Source organism: Coenobita brevimanus, chromosome 14 (genome assembly GCF_032717465.1).
Source record: "Coenobita brevimanus isolate Jiangsu-jjx chromosome 14, ASM3271746v2, whole genome shotgun sequence".
NCBI classification, from domain to species: Eukaryota; Metazoa; Arthropoda; class Malacostraca; order Decapoda; family Coenobitidae; genus Coenobita; species Coenobita brevimanus.
This window is the reverse complement of record NC_136967.1, coordinates 8744181-8762500: the sequence shown is the minus strand read 5'-3', so window position 1 is coordinate 8762500 and position 18320 is coordinate 8744181. Positions and strand designations below refer to the sequence as shown.

Genomic DNA, 18320 nt, shown 5'->3' with positions numbered 1-18320 from the left:
CAGTATGGCACAGAAGTTGCATCACCGATAACAGTGTATTGGTACTTGTCTGGTGTTTATTGTTGGTGAAAGTAAGACTCAGTACAAATACAATTTCTGTCTCCTGTAGTTTTATAATTAGCGATGTTTCATTAATACAGGTGCATTGTGTAATGTAATCGGCGTTTGTGCCCCACTGACAGTCAAATATCATGGTCATTGGTCATATGCTGCCATAACAAGCAGCCTCGTAATAATTGTTCTGTTGTTTTCCATTGGATTAATTCGGCCACAGAATAAGTCATTATTACTGTATCCCAGTCTTGCTGACCTTAGTCGATTCTATTGGGCAGAGGAGTTTAAGATTGTCTGAAGTCAATAAGAACAAGATAATGGCGTCATCGCAGTGAACGATTTTAAGTTTTTCACTTATGATACTTTTTTTTTTTTTTAATCAGTCAGAATACTAACGAATCTTATACAGATCGCCAAAGTGGAGGGTCAAGGTATCCTCCTAAGCCCACGAGAATACGTCCCCATTTCTCAGACTGCACCTTACTCACGGCCTTGTAGTGCAATGAATCCTCTCGTGGTCGCAATAATTCTGGTATTTTATATTAACAAGGCCTGACTGTTATAATCTGAGAGTGAGACATAGGAGCCTGAGAGCTAATACTGTCTCCATGAACCCCCTCATGGTAGGAACAGCTCTGGTATTTTTTCCAGCTAACATCAGACTGTTTTATTTAACTTAGAATGAGTCATATTAAGAGTTAACACACAATGTTAGGATTGGTTTATATAAAGCTAAATAAAATCATCTGACAGTAGCAAGGAGAAATGTCGACAAGGTACCGTCAAACTGGAGGGGTTAATGTAGCTTATTTTTAACTCGTTCTCTACGTGGAGTCACTCTCAAGGTAAATATGATGGTCTTTCGATAGCAAGAATAAAGTGATAATGCCGTGATTGTACTGAATGGGCTAAGAAAATCCCTATACGTAGATAAACATTATTTAAACGTATAGGCACTGACGCTGGATGGACCTACACTGGTCTCGGTGTACAGTAATACTTGTGGGCAGTAAAGGTGAATGAATTTAAATGTTTAGTCACGTAGGGATCGTAGGGATATTATCAACTGAATAAAATACGTAGATTTATATATTCTCTCAAAAGCTGAGTATAATCGTCTAGACATAATGCCATCAGACCTGTTTTTATCGTTAACCTTCTCATGGTCGGAACAACTCATGTATTATAGTATAGCTAACGCCAGACGTTGCCGTTCAGCTGAGGGTGAATCATAGGAGCCTGAGAAATTTAATCAGTCAGAACTCACGGACACTTACACAACTTGTGCCTCTCCGTGAAGCTCTTCCTTTCCCCGTCTCCGTTTTTGCAAGTCCACGGACGTCCTTATGTCCCTGTGAGCCCATGAACGTCCTTATAAACGCTAACGAACGTGCTTACAACTCCAATGAACGTAATAATAACACCAATGAACGTCCTTACAAATCACAAACATTTTGATAATCCCACAGACTCGGTTAAGTCACCCACATGCATCCTTGCAGTCCAACGAACTCTCCACGGACACTCATATGACTTAAGGTCTTGCAGCCCCCATACGGACGTCGTCACGAACCCTGTCGAGTACTCACGCAAGTTTGGCCTGTCTGTGCAGTCCACGACAGCCAGAAGGTCGCACTTCTCCACGGCGGGGCTGATGTCGTTGAAGGCCATCCCGTCAGGACAAAGCTTCTCCGTCAGCACGTTGTCGATGCACTGATAATACTTGTCGCACTGCCGGGCGTCCGCGAAGAAACCGTCTGGTGCGGGGCATTCTGAAGCCACGTCCTGGCCCAAGGCTCCTGCTGGTGGAGGATGGAGAATGTTAGTTATCATCTTTAACCTGACCCTCTTTCTCGCTTAAGGATGGGGTATGGTAGTATATACAAGCAAGGAAAGTGCAAAAGAGGAAAAACTGTCAACAGCATAGCTAGTTGCATGGGCCACACAACAACTCACACATAGTTTATGCCCGTGGAATCCTTGCTGTATCACATAGGCTTGATTATCTGCACTTTTTTTTAGATACGCTTCATATACTATACACCTGTAAAAGCCCGCCCGTTCAGTGCCAGGTTAAACAAGGGGTGTAATATGCTTCTCTTAACAGGCCTCATAGTGCCATCTCTATCCTTTATCAATTCCCAGTCCTTCTCAAGTTCCATACCTTTCGTGTATTTCCTGATCAGTTTGCCAGCTTCACCACATCGAAGTTCATATCAACCAAGGGTGTAATGCTGCTGCTTTGATTTAGTTTTTGGAGATGATGTTGCTTTGAGCCTTTATATTAGAGTACAGTGGTCATATTATTAGCAGGGATTTGGAATCTGACATTTTCTTTACAACACTCCCCCCCCCCCCTTTTTTTCACGACAAGACGATTCCACTGAATTCATCACTTGTAATTATTACACAATAACTTCTATAAACAAGTATCGGGGTCTGGCACAATAATAACAGTCATTCCACCCGCCGTAAAGCAACGCTACCCCTTGACTGGCAGATGCACCCAGACGCAGGCAAGACACAATTCAGTTAAGGGACGGCACAACCTTATCGTAACACCCGAACGAAGCAAATAGGCGGCCGTCCAGGACACGGACTAGAAACAGAATATTTCAGTCAATGTGTCCACACACACACACACACACACACACACACACACACACACACACACACACACACACACACACACACACACACACACACACACACACACACACACACACACACACACACACACACACACACACACACACACATTTGATCAATGAGGACTATTTATAATTTTCAATTGATTTACAAAGTTACTAAATGAATTAGGCAATGCAAACATTCCCTGAAAATTGACATCTATATTATGAGCGAGAGAAGGAAGGAGAAGGGGGAGAATGAAAGTGGCAATAAAACTGTACAAATATATGCACTGTAAGATATCAAGCACAGTAATATAACCATTAGGGGATACTAAAAGAAATTCAAACCTTTACACATTAAGAAAAAAAAATCAGATGAACAACCATGGGAAGGCACCTCAGAGTGACGAGAGTGAGCCGTAGCTGAGTTTTTTTTTTTTTTTGTCTCTGGATGAACTGTGGGATTAGACGCCGGAAACAGACAGATCGGGAGGAAAGGAAAGCCAAACGCAAAGCTGTCAGATGTGTTTTGGTGGAGGAGAAAAGCCGACTCTCACTGAGGCTTTCCCTGAGCTGACAGGTGACAGATGGTGGTTGTTTGGGTGGCTGGTGGTCGTGGTAGTTGTGGTGGTTGTGGTGGTAGTGTGATTGCGGTGGTGATTGTGATGTTGATCTTGATGGTTGAAGGTGGTTAAAGGGAATTCTTGTGGTGATGATCGTGGTAGGTGGTGTTGGTGGTAGTGACAGTGATGTGGCAGGGAAAATGGTACTTGTGGTGGTGGTAATGGTGGTGGTGGTGGTAGTTGTTTTGGTTTGTGGTGATGTGGTAAATGGTGGTTGTTTGGGTGGATGTTGGTGATGGTAGCTGTGTTGGTAAGTTGTGTGGTGGCGTGGGTTGTTGTGGTGGTAATGGTGTACTTGCAGTGGTACTAGTGGTGGTGGGTAGTTATTTCGGTTTCCAGTTGTGGTGGCAGATGGTAGTTATTTGGATGTCAGGTGGTGATGGTTCCAGCTGTATCCATCGTGGTTGTTGTAGCAAGTGATGTAGTGGATGTTGTGGTTGTATTGACTGTGGCAGTGGCGGTGGTGGTCTTCGTGATGGTAATAGTGGATTTTGTGGTGGTGGAAGTTGTGGTGGTGGTTGCCTGTGGTGTGATAGTGGAGGTTTTGGTACTGGTGGCCGTGGTGGTGACAGTGGTGGAGGTAGATGGTGTAGAAGTGGGGACTATTTGTAGTGGTTAACGTGGAGGTGATAGTTGGTGGTTGTTTGGTTGACTATCGGCGATGGCAGCTGAGGTGGTAGCTGGTGTAGCAGTGGTATTTGTCCGTGTGTGTGTGTGTGTGTGTGTGTGTGTGTGTGTGTGTGTGTGTGTGTGTGTGTGTGTGTGTGTGTGTGTGTGTGTGTGTGTGTGTGTGTGTGTGTGTGTGTGTGTGTGTGTGTGTGTGTGTGTGTGTGTGTGTGTGTGTGTGTGTGTGTGTGTGTGTGTGTGTGTGTGTGTGTGTGTGTGTGTGTGTGTGTGTGTGTGTGTGTGTGTGTGTGTGTGTGTGTGTGTGTGTGTGTGTGTGTGTGTGTGTGTGTGTGTGTGTGTGTGTGTGTGTGTGTGTGTGTGTGTGTGTGTGTGTGTGTGTGTGTGTGTGTGTGTGTGTGTGTGTGTGTGTGTGTGTGTGTGTGTGTGTGTGTGTGTGTGTGTGTGTGTGTGTGTGTGTGTGTGTGTGTGTGTGTGTGTGTGTGTGTGTGTGTGTGTGTGTGTGTGTGTGTGTGTGTGTGTGTGTGTGTGTGTGTGTGTGTGTGTGTGTGTGTGTGTGTGTGTGTGTGTGTGTGTGTGTGTGTGTGTGTGTGTGTGTGTGTGTGTGTGTGTGTGTGTGTGTGTGTGTGTGTGTGTGTGTGTGTGTGTGTGTGTGTGTGTGTGTGTGTGTGTGTGTGTGTGTGTGTGTGTGTGTGTGTGTGTGTGTGTGTGTGTGTGTGTGTGTGTGTGTGTGTGTGTGTTTGTGTGTGTGTGTGTGTGTGTGTGTGTGTGTGTGTGTGTGTGTGTGTGTGTGTGTGTGTGTGTGTGTGTGTGTGTGTGTGTGTGTGTGTGTGTGTGTGTGTGTGTGTGTGTGTGTGTAATCTAATCAGTCAGTTCCCTGAAGACCAGCAGTACTTTAGTGTTGCTGTATGCTTCCTTTATCATTCGCGTGCCACCAACTTGGATACTTCTGGCCAACTATTTACTGTACTTGTGGCGGTGGAATGCCATGTCTTAGGGTGTCCTGGCGATAGCGATGTTTTTATGACATCTTTGGGCTCATGGAAGGGTAATGAAAGTAACAACAATGCACAGTAAATTCCAATATTATCACCCTTTGATGCTCTGTGATTCGAACCTGCATTGACAGAAATACTCCAATCAGCACTATGCGCACCTCGGTTGCTCTTGTAGTGGTGCGTCGGTAATTGCTATACTTGTAGAAATGATGAGGATTTTTTTGGTTAAGTTTGTATAGGTCGCAGCTGTAGTAACGATATCCCCTTTACTATCATTGGCCCTTGTGTTGTATGAGGTGGTACAATGGTGAACGAAACTGCTATGCCCGATCCGCCATGCAGGCGGATGTGGTGGTGATGATGATGTTAACAGTAATTACGATGAAGTCATTAGTTTTTAGTAATATATGAGTGATGGATACGGTGAAAGGAGATGGATAAAGTAAAAGTGAGGTGGAGGTTGTGGTTATGATAATGATATATATATATATATATATATATATATATATATATATATATATATATATATATATATATATATATATATATATATATATATAACCGGAGTGGTGTAGAAGTGAGTGGTATAGCGGTATGGTAGGTAATATGGTAGTATGGGAATGCAGGATATGATGGAAGGAGTGGAGGTGTGGGCGTGAGTGGTATGCAGCAGAAGAGGAATATATTTGTGACGCAAGAGGCCTCAAGGCATGACGGTGCATGAGGCAAAATGAGTTGAAATGGGAGAAGCTGAAGAAAGAGTTATCATTCAACCTAAAAGCCAGAGAAATGGACACCATTTTACTTTCTTCCTCTTTTTGTACGAATAATTGGAGAGAAGAGGAACGAAGGATGAACCGTTTGACTTGAAAATTAGATACACTTAAACCGTTAACCCTCCACGAGATTGTCCTTGGCTGAGTGGGGAGAAAGGGGGAGAAAGAATAGAGTGGGGAAAGTGAAAACCAGATAGGACGTGTTGGGAAGAACAGAAAGAAGAGTGATCATAATCCAGGTACCATAACATCGTGAAGGGCAAATACCAATTAAGCTTCCTTCCTTGTTTCTTTGAATAATTAGAGGGAAGATGAGTCAGAGATAAAATATTACTTTAGTGAACACACGGTATATGAAAAGGAACTGGGGAGCTGGGGAGAGAGTATTAGTAACCATAGCAACCTGAGAAGCAAGCATCACATAACTTTCATCTGCTTTCTCTGTGAATAATAAAGTAAAGAGGAGAGTCGAAGATGAGACATTAAGGGAACACATGTTGTAATAAAAGAAGTTGAAGGAAGAGCATCAGCAGCCTTAATAATCTGGGAAGCAAATACCACTTCACCGTCTTCCTCCTCTTCTTTGTGTATGGGTAAGTGGAGGGAAGAGGATTCAAGGATGAGAGAAGGTGAGAGAAAACCAGACAGTTAACCTTGGCAAGACGCTCCTCTCTCCCTCCACCTGTCTTCTTAATCAGTATTTCCTCCTCTCTCACCTCACCTCTTCTCAACACACCATTCTCTCTCTCTCTCTCTCTCTCTCTCTCTCTCTCTCTCTCTCTCTCTAATCAGTATTTCCTCGCCTCTCACTTCACCCCTTCTCAACTCTCCACCTCTCTCTCTCTCTCTCTCTCTCTCTCTCTCTCTCTCTCTCTCTCTCTCTCTCTCTCTCTCTCTCTCTCTCTCTCTCTCTTTGAGTTGAAGTCTGGTACCTGATTTTTGCTTTCCCATATGATTTTTTTATAACTTAGTAAAAACTCTTCGTAGTGATGACTCAGACTTTGCCTTACCAACTTTTCATCGTTTTACCAGTCTCTCAGCAGCCCCATTCTTCCCGTCATCTCTTCCCCTCCCACAATAATTCTCTCACCTGCCCCCTTTGCCATCCCATCAATCATCCCTTCTTATGACCTCCCCTCTCACTTTCTACCCCACGCGTTTCCCACACCATTATCTGTAGTGTGTCTAAGCCTGTCCTGACAAACATCTCCAGCACTTCTTAGTTCATTTGATGGCCAGGTGTAGTCAGATTTGAGGAAGGAGCCCAGAAGGTTCCTGCCTACCTCATAATCAAGACTTATCGAATTTCCTGCAACCACGATTTAGTATGCAAGTAAAAGAAATGGCTTAGTTTCGTCAGAAGAAAACATCATCATCATCATCATCATCATCTTCATTGCGATAATTCCCGCTTATAAATGGGGAGGGTGAGGATCCAAAAATAAGATAAGTAGTTGACATGATAAAACGTAGATATTGTAATAATGTTTCTCCCCAAGCATTTATCTTACATCAACAAATGCCACTTATTAGTGTAGGCAAACGAATCCTCTTCGTATTTTCAGTCATCATCATCATCATGATCTTCATCATCAACAGGAACAACAAGTTAACCTAGTTTCAACGGTGATTAATTAGCAAGATAGAATGTGGAACATAAAGAAATAAACACACACACACACACACACACACACACACACACACACACACACACACACACACACACACAATCTACACATGGAGACTCAGACGCGCGCGCGCACACAAAGAACGAAAACTCGAGAGTTCTGCGGTATATATATATATATATATATATATATATATATATATATATATATATATATATATATATATATATATGTACACGAGTTTATATAACTTTCACTCGATATCCAGATGGTATTGAGGGGGCATGAGCTTAAGAAAGTATAATAGGCTTTCTTGTATCAGAAGAACAATAACAGCCATCCCTTAGTGTAATCAGGCGACTTTACATTAATTCTCAGTCACTCACCTCGTAACATCAGAATGGTGTGCATGAACAAAGACAACCAGTCCATTCTCCGCCACGCACCACACACACTCACACTGCAGAACAATGACCAATGATTCAAGCCGCCAGAATACGTCGATACTTCTCAGCTGAATTCAGCCACTCCGTCACTGTCACTGTTATGTGAGTAGTCTTTGGAACGCCGATATGTAAGAATGATTTTGTGAGGTAAAAGAATTAGAATCATATATCATCATCCCGCTTGTTTACGATTTCCAGTTGACAGAATACGACGATATTTCTCTCCCGAACTCAACCACTCCGTCACTGTCACTTATAAGTACTCTTAGGAACGATGAGATCCAAGAATATTTTCGTGAGGCAGGCAGCTCAGAATCGTGAACACCTTTCCTCTTCTTTCTTCATGTTTGTGACCTCTAACTGTGTACGTCAATATCTCCCGCTTGCATTCACTTGGTCCGTCACAGTCGCGGGTAATGTTCGAAACGCTGAAGTGTAAGAATGCTTTTGTAACAGAGAAAGTTTAGAGACGTATAATATCTTTACTGGTGTTTATGATCTCCATTGCCATACAGTAATACTTCTCGCCTGAATTCCAAGAGTCCGTCACTGTTATTGTTATATATATCCTCCGGAAAATTGAAGTCGTCTGAAGAACATTTTCTTGAGACAAAGTTTAGCATCTTGTTTGTCGTTCCTCCTCTGTACGACCCCTAATATTTCAAATGAAGTGCGTCTACGCATTACGAACTGGAAGTATCTTGGGTCTGACGCTATTATGATTTTACATTAAAAAAACATACGTTTGTGGTTTGTGGTTTCAGTCCTTTCATTCTTTGTGTGAAAAAAATGAAGCTTTTTGTATCATATACTATTTCTGTCTTGACATCTGTAATCTGATGACGTAGGTAAAGAAGGCTCTAAGCCCATTGGATGCAACAGATTTCCCTTAGCTACAAAAATATTCTCTTGCATTAGGCAGTCAGGAGTTAAATTGCCTGTGAAAGATGCAGGTGATGGGTAAATTCGGGTTTTCTTAAGCTGAAGAAAATCCTTTGCCATAAGTCAGAATATTTTCATAAGTGCCTTGATGGCGTGTGACAGATACAGGTAATATGGGTATTATTAGGTTGAGGAAAACACTTACCTTTGAGTTAAAAGAGCGTTATAGGTGTACTGCTGGCGTGTGAACGGTGCATGTGATATGTAAAATAATCATTCCATCATGTAATTACCTGTTATCATAAGTGCACTGATGGCGTATGAAAGGTAAAGGTGTTAGGTAAATACGAGCTTTCCATTGCTACATAAAAATCTTTAGTATCAGTTAAAATAAAGCTCTAAGTGCACTGGTGGCGTGTGAAAGTGTAGTTGTTAGGTAAAACAGTTAATCCTTCACCTAAATATCCGTCCACACCCCCGCCACGTCCCTCCGCTTCCCTAAGGCAAGAGACTGAGCACCGCAGGGGTCAGGGGCCGACGACCATTGCTGCCCCGATTATTACCCCGCCTTTATAAATAAGCTCACACACACACACACACACACACACACACACACACACACACACACACACACACACACACACACACACACACACACACACACACACACACACACACACACACACACACACACACACACACACACACACACACACACACACACACACACACACACACACACACACACACACACACACACACACACACACACACACACACACACACACACACACACACTCTCTCTCTCTCTCTCTCTCTCTCTCTCTCTCTCTCACACACACACACACGATAAATGCAAAAAGTGATAGTATGAAAATTATGGCTAACTGCATACGCACATATACGCGTATAATTTATGAACATTACATCGGAACGTAATAGCTACCTCTTCAATTGCCTTTTAGTTGCTTTGCTGCAAGTGTCTCCCTCTGTCTGTATTTCCTGCTGCCTATGATCTCCAGTCTTTCAAACGCAGTGTGTCCAGGCATCTCAAAATGATCGGATCTTGAATTTGGCTCTCTATTGTATTTTGTTTTTCTCTTGGAGGGAACTGTTACTGCAGGCTCATGGCCTTTGGTTCCTTCTTCCTTGCATAAAAAAAAAAAAAAAAAGTGTGATGCAATATAAGGGCACCGAGTTTTGCTGCAATCGATACGAAAAGAAAATTTTTGAAAGTGTTAGGAATATTCGTAAGCCTGAAATTTGATGTTAATGGAAGTATTGTAAATATGCTTTAAGTTACTCCACCCATTTTGCTTGATTCTCTTATCGTGTTAAGTTGCAGAGTTGTACGTTTAGAAATATTGTTTTAAATGAACAGTACTGTAAAATAAGAAAAATCATCATTATAATTTCAGTATTTTAAATGGGTTTGCAGGATCCAGAAACAAAAACAGGAAGTCAGAAGCAGGAGAAACTGAGTAAACAGTGAAATGGGCCATACTGTATATAATTTCATTCATAAATCAATCGTTCATTTTCAATCAGTACATCATTTAAGTGATCTGAAAATAGTAAGGAAAGTTTCATTTGTCATAGTAAGACTGTCGTTGCTGAGTAGTGACAATGTTAGCACGTCCTAATGTATTAGCCACCCCTCACAGGACTCGGTGTAAGGCATCCTACAGTATACAGTTAGACTTTTTATGTTAAATCTCTTCAGATAGTGATATTTTTATTTTATTCTAGCTAACGTCAGTCAATACTATTCATTTTAAGAGATCTTGAATATTATCGCAAACAACTTGCGCTGAAAATTATATATGTTGCAGGAACTGTTTATGCTGTAATCTGCATCTGGGTAGTTGTACGTGTAATGTCAGTGCAGACTGTCAAATAACTCAGTAATATGAGTACATTAATATGCTCTTCACATGCTAGGTCGTTTGTTAAGGCGAGTATAAATGCCGAACCGGAGGAACACTGCACAAGAGGAGAAATTTTAGTATAAACAACAACAAATTCCTCCTCCTCACTGCCTCCCTCCTCGCTGCAAGTCTTTCCGTTAATCCTGCCAGGACGATTATTGTTGCCTTACGATTCCAGTTATATTTTCGTTTATATTGTTATTAAATATGCTTTATTAATTTCACTGAGCACTGTCAATTGGTAATCAGCTTTCGTTGTCGATTGGTATTCAGCTTTTGTGCTCCTTTAGTATTTGTGGTTACTATCCACTTCATTCCTTAGGGGGACAGGATTGTGATGATGATGATGATGATGATGATGATGATGATGATGATGATGATGATGATATTACCTCAGCAAATGATTTTAAGTACTTTTGCCCATGTTGGTATGAATTGTTTTGTATCTCTTCATGAACATTCCTACACACCCCTAGCACATTCCCCCTCCTCACTCTCTCCTCCCCCTCCCCCTCTCTCTCTCTCTCTCTCTCTCTCTCTCTCTCTCTCTCTCTCTCTCTCTCTCCCTCTCCCTCCTCCTCTTCCTCCTTCTACTCCCTTCACCTTGGAGAGCTTGGTATCAGGCGCCAGACGTGACTACCCCACTCCTCACCCCTACCCCACCCAAACCCCCAATCCCAGGGAGCCCACAGTCTCACCCCACTGTTGCTAACCCCACTCTCACTATCCCCAATAAGTCACTCACTATCCCCACTCCCCTCATGAAGCGCCAGAATTTACGCTCAACTCCATCACACTCATCTTACTCCATTCATCTCAGGCTCATTCTTCTCATTCTCTCTACCTCACCGAAGCCTTTTGACTCTTATTTTACCCCTGTCTTTAAAGGTCACAGCTCACTCTACTCTCCTCACTGTCTTACCTTCCCCACTAAATCCTTGCAATCTATTCAGTCTGTTACTATATCCACTAAGTATTTTCAACATTCGCTTAAGCTTCCTCTTAATGTCATAACTCTCAGTCTCCCCCCTCCTCACACTTCCCCCTCTTCAGACTTCCATCCCCTTACTCTCTCACTATCACCAAGAAGTCTCAACAACTCTCATTTCCGATTTTTTACTTTATCGGAAATTCCACTTAGTTCCTCAAGCCTCACTCCACTCTTCTTACTTTGTCACAGTCCCCACTAAATTTCCACACATCTCACTCCCGGCTTCACACTCTTCCATTACCCCCGTTCGGCCCTGTAACTCTCACTCTGCTGTCACCTTTTTTATCACCCCGCTTGAATCTACACAAGCCTTATTACTCCATCCACTCCTTGTTCACCACACCTTGCATTCCACTCTCACTTCACTGTCACCCCTCCGCCGTACGAAGCTGCACATGTCTCTCAACTCTCATGTCCCCCCCCCTCCTGCTCCTGCCCTCCTCACTCAGTTAACACTCACCCCAACTCTTGTGTTCACCTCGTACCCAACATTTCCACTCCTCCCTTCCCCTCCCCCACCCTCCCCGTCTTTACCTTTACGGTACTCTGTCCTCATGTCTCCAACACTCATTCCACTCTTTCCTGCTCAGTTCTCACTCCATTTTTACCCCTCTTCTTTCTCATTTATCTTCACTCTCATTCCTATCCCTTCTTTAATATCCCCAAAATATTCCTGACACCAGTTTTGCACCGCTAATGCCATGTTTAACTCCTTTTCTACCGACAGCTCAGTCAGCCTATGGACATCTCTTTCTACTATTCTGCACCCCACTCCCAGCCACCAATGAGGCTTGCATCTCTACTCCCATTTTCATTTCCTTACTTTTGGTTCCGTCTTAACTCCTCTCCCACCTCCTTCACTTCCCCCCCCCCCCCACACACACAGTGCTCATGTTCGCTCAGTTTTTCTAACCTCTTCTGTAAACTCATTTCACCTATCCACACGCTTATCCATCCTAACTGTCTCTTACCTCAGCACCTCAGCCTCCATAATATTTCCCCGTTATCTACTGTACATGTCTGACCTTTATTTAACACTCATCCATCCTGACTGCTTCTACTCATACATTTAGCCATCCTTCCTTCCTAATCACCTCACTATCTACCAACACACACTTAGCTGTCTCTCGAAACGAATACCCTAACTACTTACCTTCCTAACCTCGTCTATAACCCCAGCCCCCACATCTCCCCTTCCCACCTCCCTCCCCTCCACGCACTGCCCGTGTTGCAAGAGCAGGAGTGGCTGCAGCAAGAACCTCAACAATGACTCCGTAAAAAGCCACCATTAAAGAAACTGAAAGAACAGCCCTGGGAATGTTTGGTGTTTTAAAAGTTTCTCACAGTGCCGAATACCTGAGGTCGATACATTTTCTTACGATTAAGATTCAAAATATGCAAAATTCAGGCGAAGCTTGTCAATATTTTCAGGTAGTGGAAAAGCCTGTCAGAAGAAAGATATTTATGGATTTATGATTCTTGAATAACGGTATGGGAAGGAGAACAGGAAGTATTAATGGACTGTGTAATGTATGTGTGGATGCTGAATCCTGCATGTACAAGAGTAAATGGATATTTGAGTGAGTGGTTCAGCAACAGTGTTCAAGTAAGATAAGTGTGTGTAATGTCCTTATGGTTGTTCATTGTTATACGGATGGGATTATGAGATAGGTTGATGCAGATGTTATGAAAACGGAAGTGAAGCTGGTGATTTATGGAGGTGGAAGATAATGATCAAATCTGATATATGCAGGCGGTGATGTTCTGCTTGCCGGCAGGGGACAGGATCTTTGTAGACTGGTTCAGTTTTTTTCTTTTTCTTTTAATTTTCTGTGAGTATCGAGTCTGGAAGTAAATGGAGATATGAGTGGAGCATTGACTGTTGAAAGCGAAGGTGACTCAAAGTGTGATGTGTTTTTGAAAGGAGGGAGACTTGATTTGGTTGTGATTGTGTGTCGGTACTATGACAGATAAAAGTATAAAATGGAAACTAGAATGGCTCAAGGAAGAAAATTGATTGATGACATGAAGATATTGATGTGATACCGAGGACTGAGTGAAGATGTAGCAAGAGAACCGCATTGAAGTATGATATTACCGACGTTATATTTGTCTAAGACTAGTATAGCACAAGTTTCAAAGTCCAGGGTGACAGTAATGGAAATAGGTTTGCAATGGAATATGTGTGGGTTGCGTAAGTGTGCTGTGATAAGGAGTATAGAAATTCGTGAAAAATGTGGCGAATGAAAGTCTAATGATCCAAGAATAGAAGAAAGGGTGATAAGATGGTGTAGTCATGTAGAGAGAATGAAGTTGAAGAAGATGAAAGCAGAGGTATAGTTTAGTGAGGTTAAGGCTAGGAATTGATGGAAGCGATAGAAATAGATGACCTGATATGGCGAGTGAATATACAAGAATGTGAAGTATGAAATCTGAGTAAGCAGAAGAACCTACCAGGAATGAAAACTGGTGGATGAAGTATGTATGGAGATACATTTGACAAGGACTGCGCTCTCTCTCTCTCTCTCTCTCTCTCTCTCTCTCTCTCTCTCTTTCTTTACTTGGCAGTCGAAGGAATGGTCTTTATGCCGTGGAATTTAAGAACCACAGTAACAGCATTATGCGGATGTGTGTACCTCTTATTTAGGCCCTAGAATATCAAAGGACTGAATGATGTGTGAATGGATGCATGTTCCAAATCACTGAGCATTCATTTGACAATTCTCCTTTCCTTTTGCTTTCTTGTATTCCTCGGTCCAGTCTACCTCAATTATTAGAGGTAATAGAGGCTAAGGTAATGAGTTGGGATGTTGCTGAATATTGATAGTGTTGTTAAAATGTTGCTGTCTTTTGTCATTGGCTTGTGCAACAGAGAAGCAGCTTTGGATTATTGGCTGGCAAGGGAAGAAACCAGCTTGAAGGACGCAGTTACGGTTGTGTACATGCAGGATTCCGTGATTGAGACACACACACACACACACACACACACACACACACACATACACACACACACACACAATCAGGCACGTACATTGGAGCTGATGCCTGAACATGAGCAGTCACATAAGCAAACACACAGCGTCCCACGTACAAAGACAGTGAACAAACAATACATCAGCTTTCACGAACCACTCACAACACACACACACACACACACACACACACACACACACACACACACACACACACACACAAATAGATAGATAGATAGACACATATAGTTATAGACCACAGCATACAGTAAACCAGGCATTACGTAAAGTACACATAAATACGCGAATAAAAATTATCATTGCAAATAAATAAAAGATAATCGATAAACCATAAATCATAACAGCAAAGTATGGTTGCAGGAGGGGTCGACTGAACAAAGAAATTATACAACAACGAAATATCATGGATTATATTTTACAGCATCATTTGTGAACTTCGAGAACAGGTCGTGTAAGGAATATGTCATAAAGGTGTCTGATATATTGTTTTTGACACACACACACACACACACACACACACACACACACACACACACACACACACCAGCCTCACTCACCTCTCTTTCTCTCTTCTATTCTCAGTTTTCCATTATTTTTTCATATTTATACCTTACAATTTCTCGTGTTCCTCAATCGCTCTTCTCTCTACTCCTTCGTCCTGTCTCCCCTCCTCTCGTCTCAGTACCCCTCCTCTCACTTCCTTCCTTGCCTCTCTTCTCTCACATTTTCTCCCCTCGACTTCTCTCTCCCCTACTTTCTCCCCCTCTCTTGTTTTCTCCCCAACCCTACTTTCATCTGTCATATCCCCTCCCTCCCTCCCTCCTTCCACTCTACTGCTAGACTCCCTTCACTCTGACAGTCACATTAGAACACACACACACACACACACACACACACACACACACACACACACACACACACACACACACACACACACACACACACACACCTTGAACCCCCTCACATTTACTCTTTAAAAAAATGTATACCCTCAAGGCCAACATAACCCCATGTCCCCAGTACCTGTCTCAGCCGGCCTAGGAGGACTGGCTCTGCTGAAGGATGTCTGGAACATTCTCTTTCCTATGTACGTTTCCGAGATCCTAATCTCTTTTTTGTATTCCTGAACCATTCTCTTGAACGGTTATTACTGTCAACATGTACATAACGATGTAGTGTTAAATACATATTGCCCCGTACTAATCACATGGTTACTTGAACTCTTGGGAACCATTTACACTTCGCTGGTTGTAACCATATATCCAAAAATGTACACCTGGCCGTCTAGTGGGTTAAGGTGCCCGAACCTGTTGTGGCTCATCTGGGTTCAGTTCCAATAGTCTCGGAGCTTATTGCACATGCAGTGTAGCTCAGGTCACCCTTGCCTTAAATGGACCTTAATCGAGGTCCACTATGCTTCTTATTGAGAAATGTAGGGCTGGATGATGGATGAATTAGCTGTCCTGGGCTGCATTGTTTGTTTAGTCCTTATTCACCCATTCCATCAGTGTTAAATTCTGAACTAATCCCTCTCTTAGTTTCATGGGCTTTAATCATTCTCGTCCACTGCGGGTTGATCCTCTGTTTAACATAAGAACATAAAGGAATCCTCCCTCCATCATCCTATCTTAGCCTCCCCCTCCTCTCCAACCCCTTAAACCAGACGTCATACGTCTCATCTCGCATCCTCCACCTTCCAGCTCTCACTTCCCTCTCCCCTTCTTTCATTTCCAACTCTCCTTGCTTCTTTCCTCCTTTCATTTCTTATTTTCAACGTTTTTCATTTGTGTTTTTGTCTGTAGTGTATCTGCCGTGCTTGTGTTATTGTATTTACTGCCTGTCAAATGGTAGGTTTGTCTTTAAGCCGTGTTCACGTCAAGGAGCTTTATAAGTACTGGAATTTAAACCTGAAATCCAGTGGTATGTTTGAAGATTTTGTAAAATCTGTAGTGGCTGTTTTTCGCCTGATATATTTTTCGTTGCTTTCACTTGACACTTCAGAGAAACTGACACAATAAATAATTTCGCAGTGCATTAGAAACTTGAGGAAATCATTACACGGAGACACTTTCATCTTCGACCTTCGTTTCACCTCAGAGATTGCAAATGACATGAACTTTTTCTACCACCTTCACTGATTCCAATATTTGTAGAAGCTCACCAGCTCTTGAAGGGATGCCACAGCTCTTGTCACCCCCAGTAGAAAGCCCCATGACCGAACAAACCGATCCAGCCCTCCTCCAGTCTCACTTTCCTTCTCTCACCACCAGAAGGCTAGGTGAACGCACGTCATCTTTAAATCACCTCTGGACTCACCTGATCTCTTTCTCTCTCTCACATACACAAGCCCTACGTCAGCTAACAAAATCCATCATGTCTTCCATCGCTTGTGGATCAAAATGTGCTCGTATTACCGACGTACCGAGAGCCAGGGCGAGGAGCGACACCAACCTGCCGACGATCATCTTCACACTGACAACAAAAACCCTGCAGGACTCCTGCCTCCTACGTCCCCCTCCCTCCATCCCTTCTGTGTCGGCGGAGTGACTATTCTTTTCGTTAGACGTCATCTCGTTCACGGTGACTATTATTCCGCCATCTTTTGTTATTTTTCGCCTCCTGTGACTAGTGGAAGCTATTTCCAATTGGGAATTTTATTTTTGAACTAGGTGGAGGGTTGATTCTTTAATTTATTTTATGTTTTTTAATGGAAATATTAGAAAGACTGAGGAGAGCTTTAGTTAGGCGGGGGAGGGGGTTTTAAGGGGCTGTAGAGGGAAAGAAAGGGATGGGAGGGGTAGGGAGGGAGGTAGAGAAAGTGAGGGGGCGAGGGTAGTGTTTTGTTGAGGCCAGACCGGCAGCCACAGCCCTAAAGATCTGTATAACAGCCTCCTAATCTATGTATTTGCCCCGACTCCATGATGCTTTGGGGTTTAACGAGAGACTGATAGAAGTGAAAACAGGCACTAACTTATCAGCTTATTAATTAATAGAGTTTTACCTTCACCCTCTCTGTACTGTGACATTGTTTTTTCCCTCTTTTCCTCTCAACGGATGAATTTACTTAGCTTCGTTGAGGCTCCACGTAGTACAAGGATTAGAAACCATTGATATTAATACTGAAATGATAAGGAGAAGGCAAACATAAGGTCATTTTAAGTCAGTTTACACGGTATTCTTATGGACTCCCTTGTACTGTACCTCTTCATCATTTATATTATCTGGTATATTACAAGTGCAATGTTCATACTGCAGTTTTACTAACAGCAAGATAACACTTCCCTATACACTTCGATTACATCTTAATTTTTATTCCTGCTAATACCAGATGATGTTATTCAACTCATAATCAGCCTCAGATATTGAAGGGGTTAGTGGTGGCCTTATCTACACTCTTCAGTTTGACAAGTCTCCTAAATCAGTTTTAACTGTTTGATGGCAATCAGAAATGAATTAAATCCTCATTGTCTTAAAAGGGTAAAAACGTTGATTTCCCGGGTCAACAACAATCTTTGGTCACAATCTTTAGTCCTTTTGTACCTAAACATACAAAATAGGACCCTGGCTGTGGGGAATGTTCGGGTGCATTTTTTGTCGTCAGGTGTGAAGGTGTTGATCTCTCCCTGCAACCTGTTATCCTTGCATGTTCGGTTAAGCCCCACAGTTGTTCCTTCTCCTGACATTCACTTCACCACCCTCTGCTTCTTTCAGTGCTGTCTTTCCCCTGTCCTCTCTATCCTTTTC

At 42.6% G+C, this 18320-nt stretch overlaps 1 protein-coding gene across 2 annotated transcripts in view; it reads right to left on the bottom strand.

The window, feature by feature from the left end:
* The window catches only part of LOC145417429 (uncharacterized), a 44422-nt gene extending 27388 nt beyond the window's left edge, over positions 1 to 17034 (bottom strand). Inside the window, exons 1-2 of one of the 2 annotated variants that reach the window (XM_080286123.1) lie at positions 16999 to 17034; positions 1644 to 1853 (exon numbers count right to left, since the gene is read on the bottom strand). In XM_080286123.1, coding sequence (XP_080142249.1) covers positions 1644 to 1725 — 82 coding nt within the window. In that variant the 5' untranslated portion in view covers positions 1726 to 1853; positions 16999 to 17034. Of the gene's footprint in view, positions 1 to 1643; positions 1857 to 16998 lie in introns of both variants that reach the window. The other variant, XM_080286115.1, reaches the window with a different exon arrangement.
* Between the last annotated feature and the right edge of the window lie 1286 nt (positions 17035 to 18320).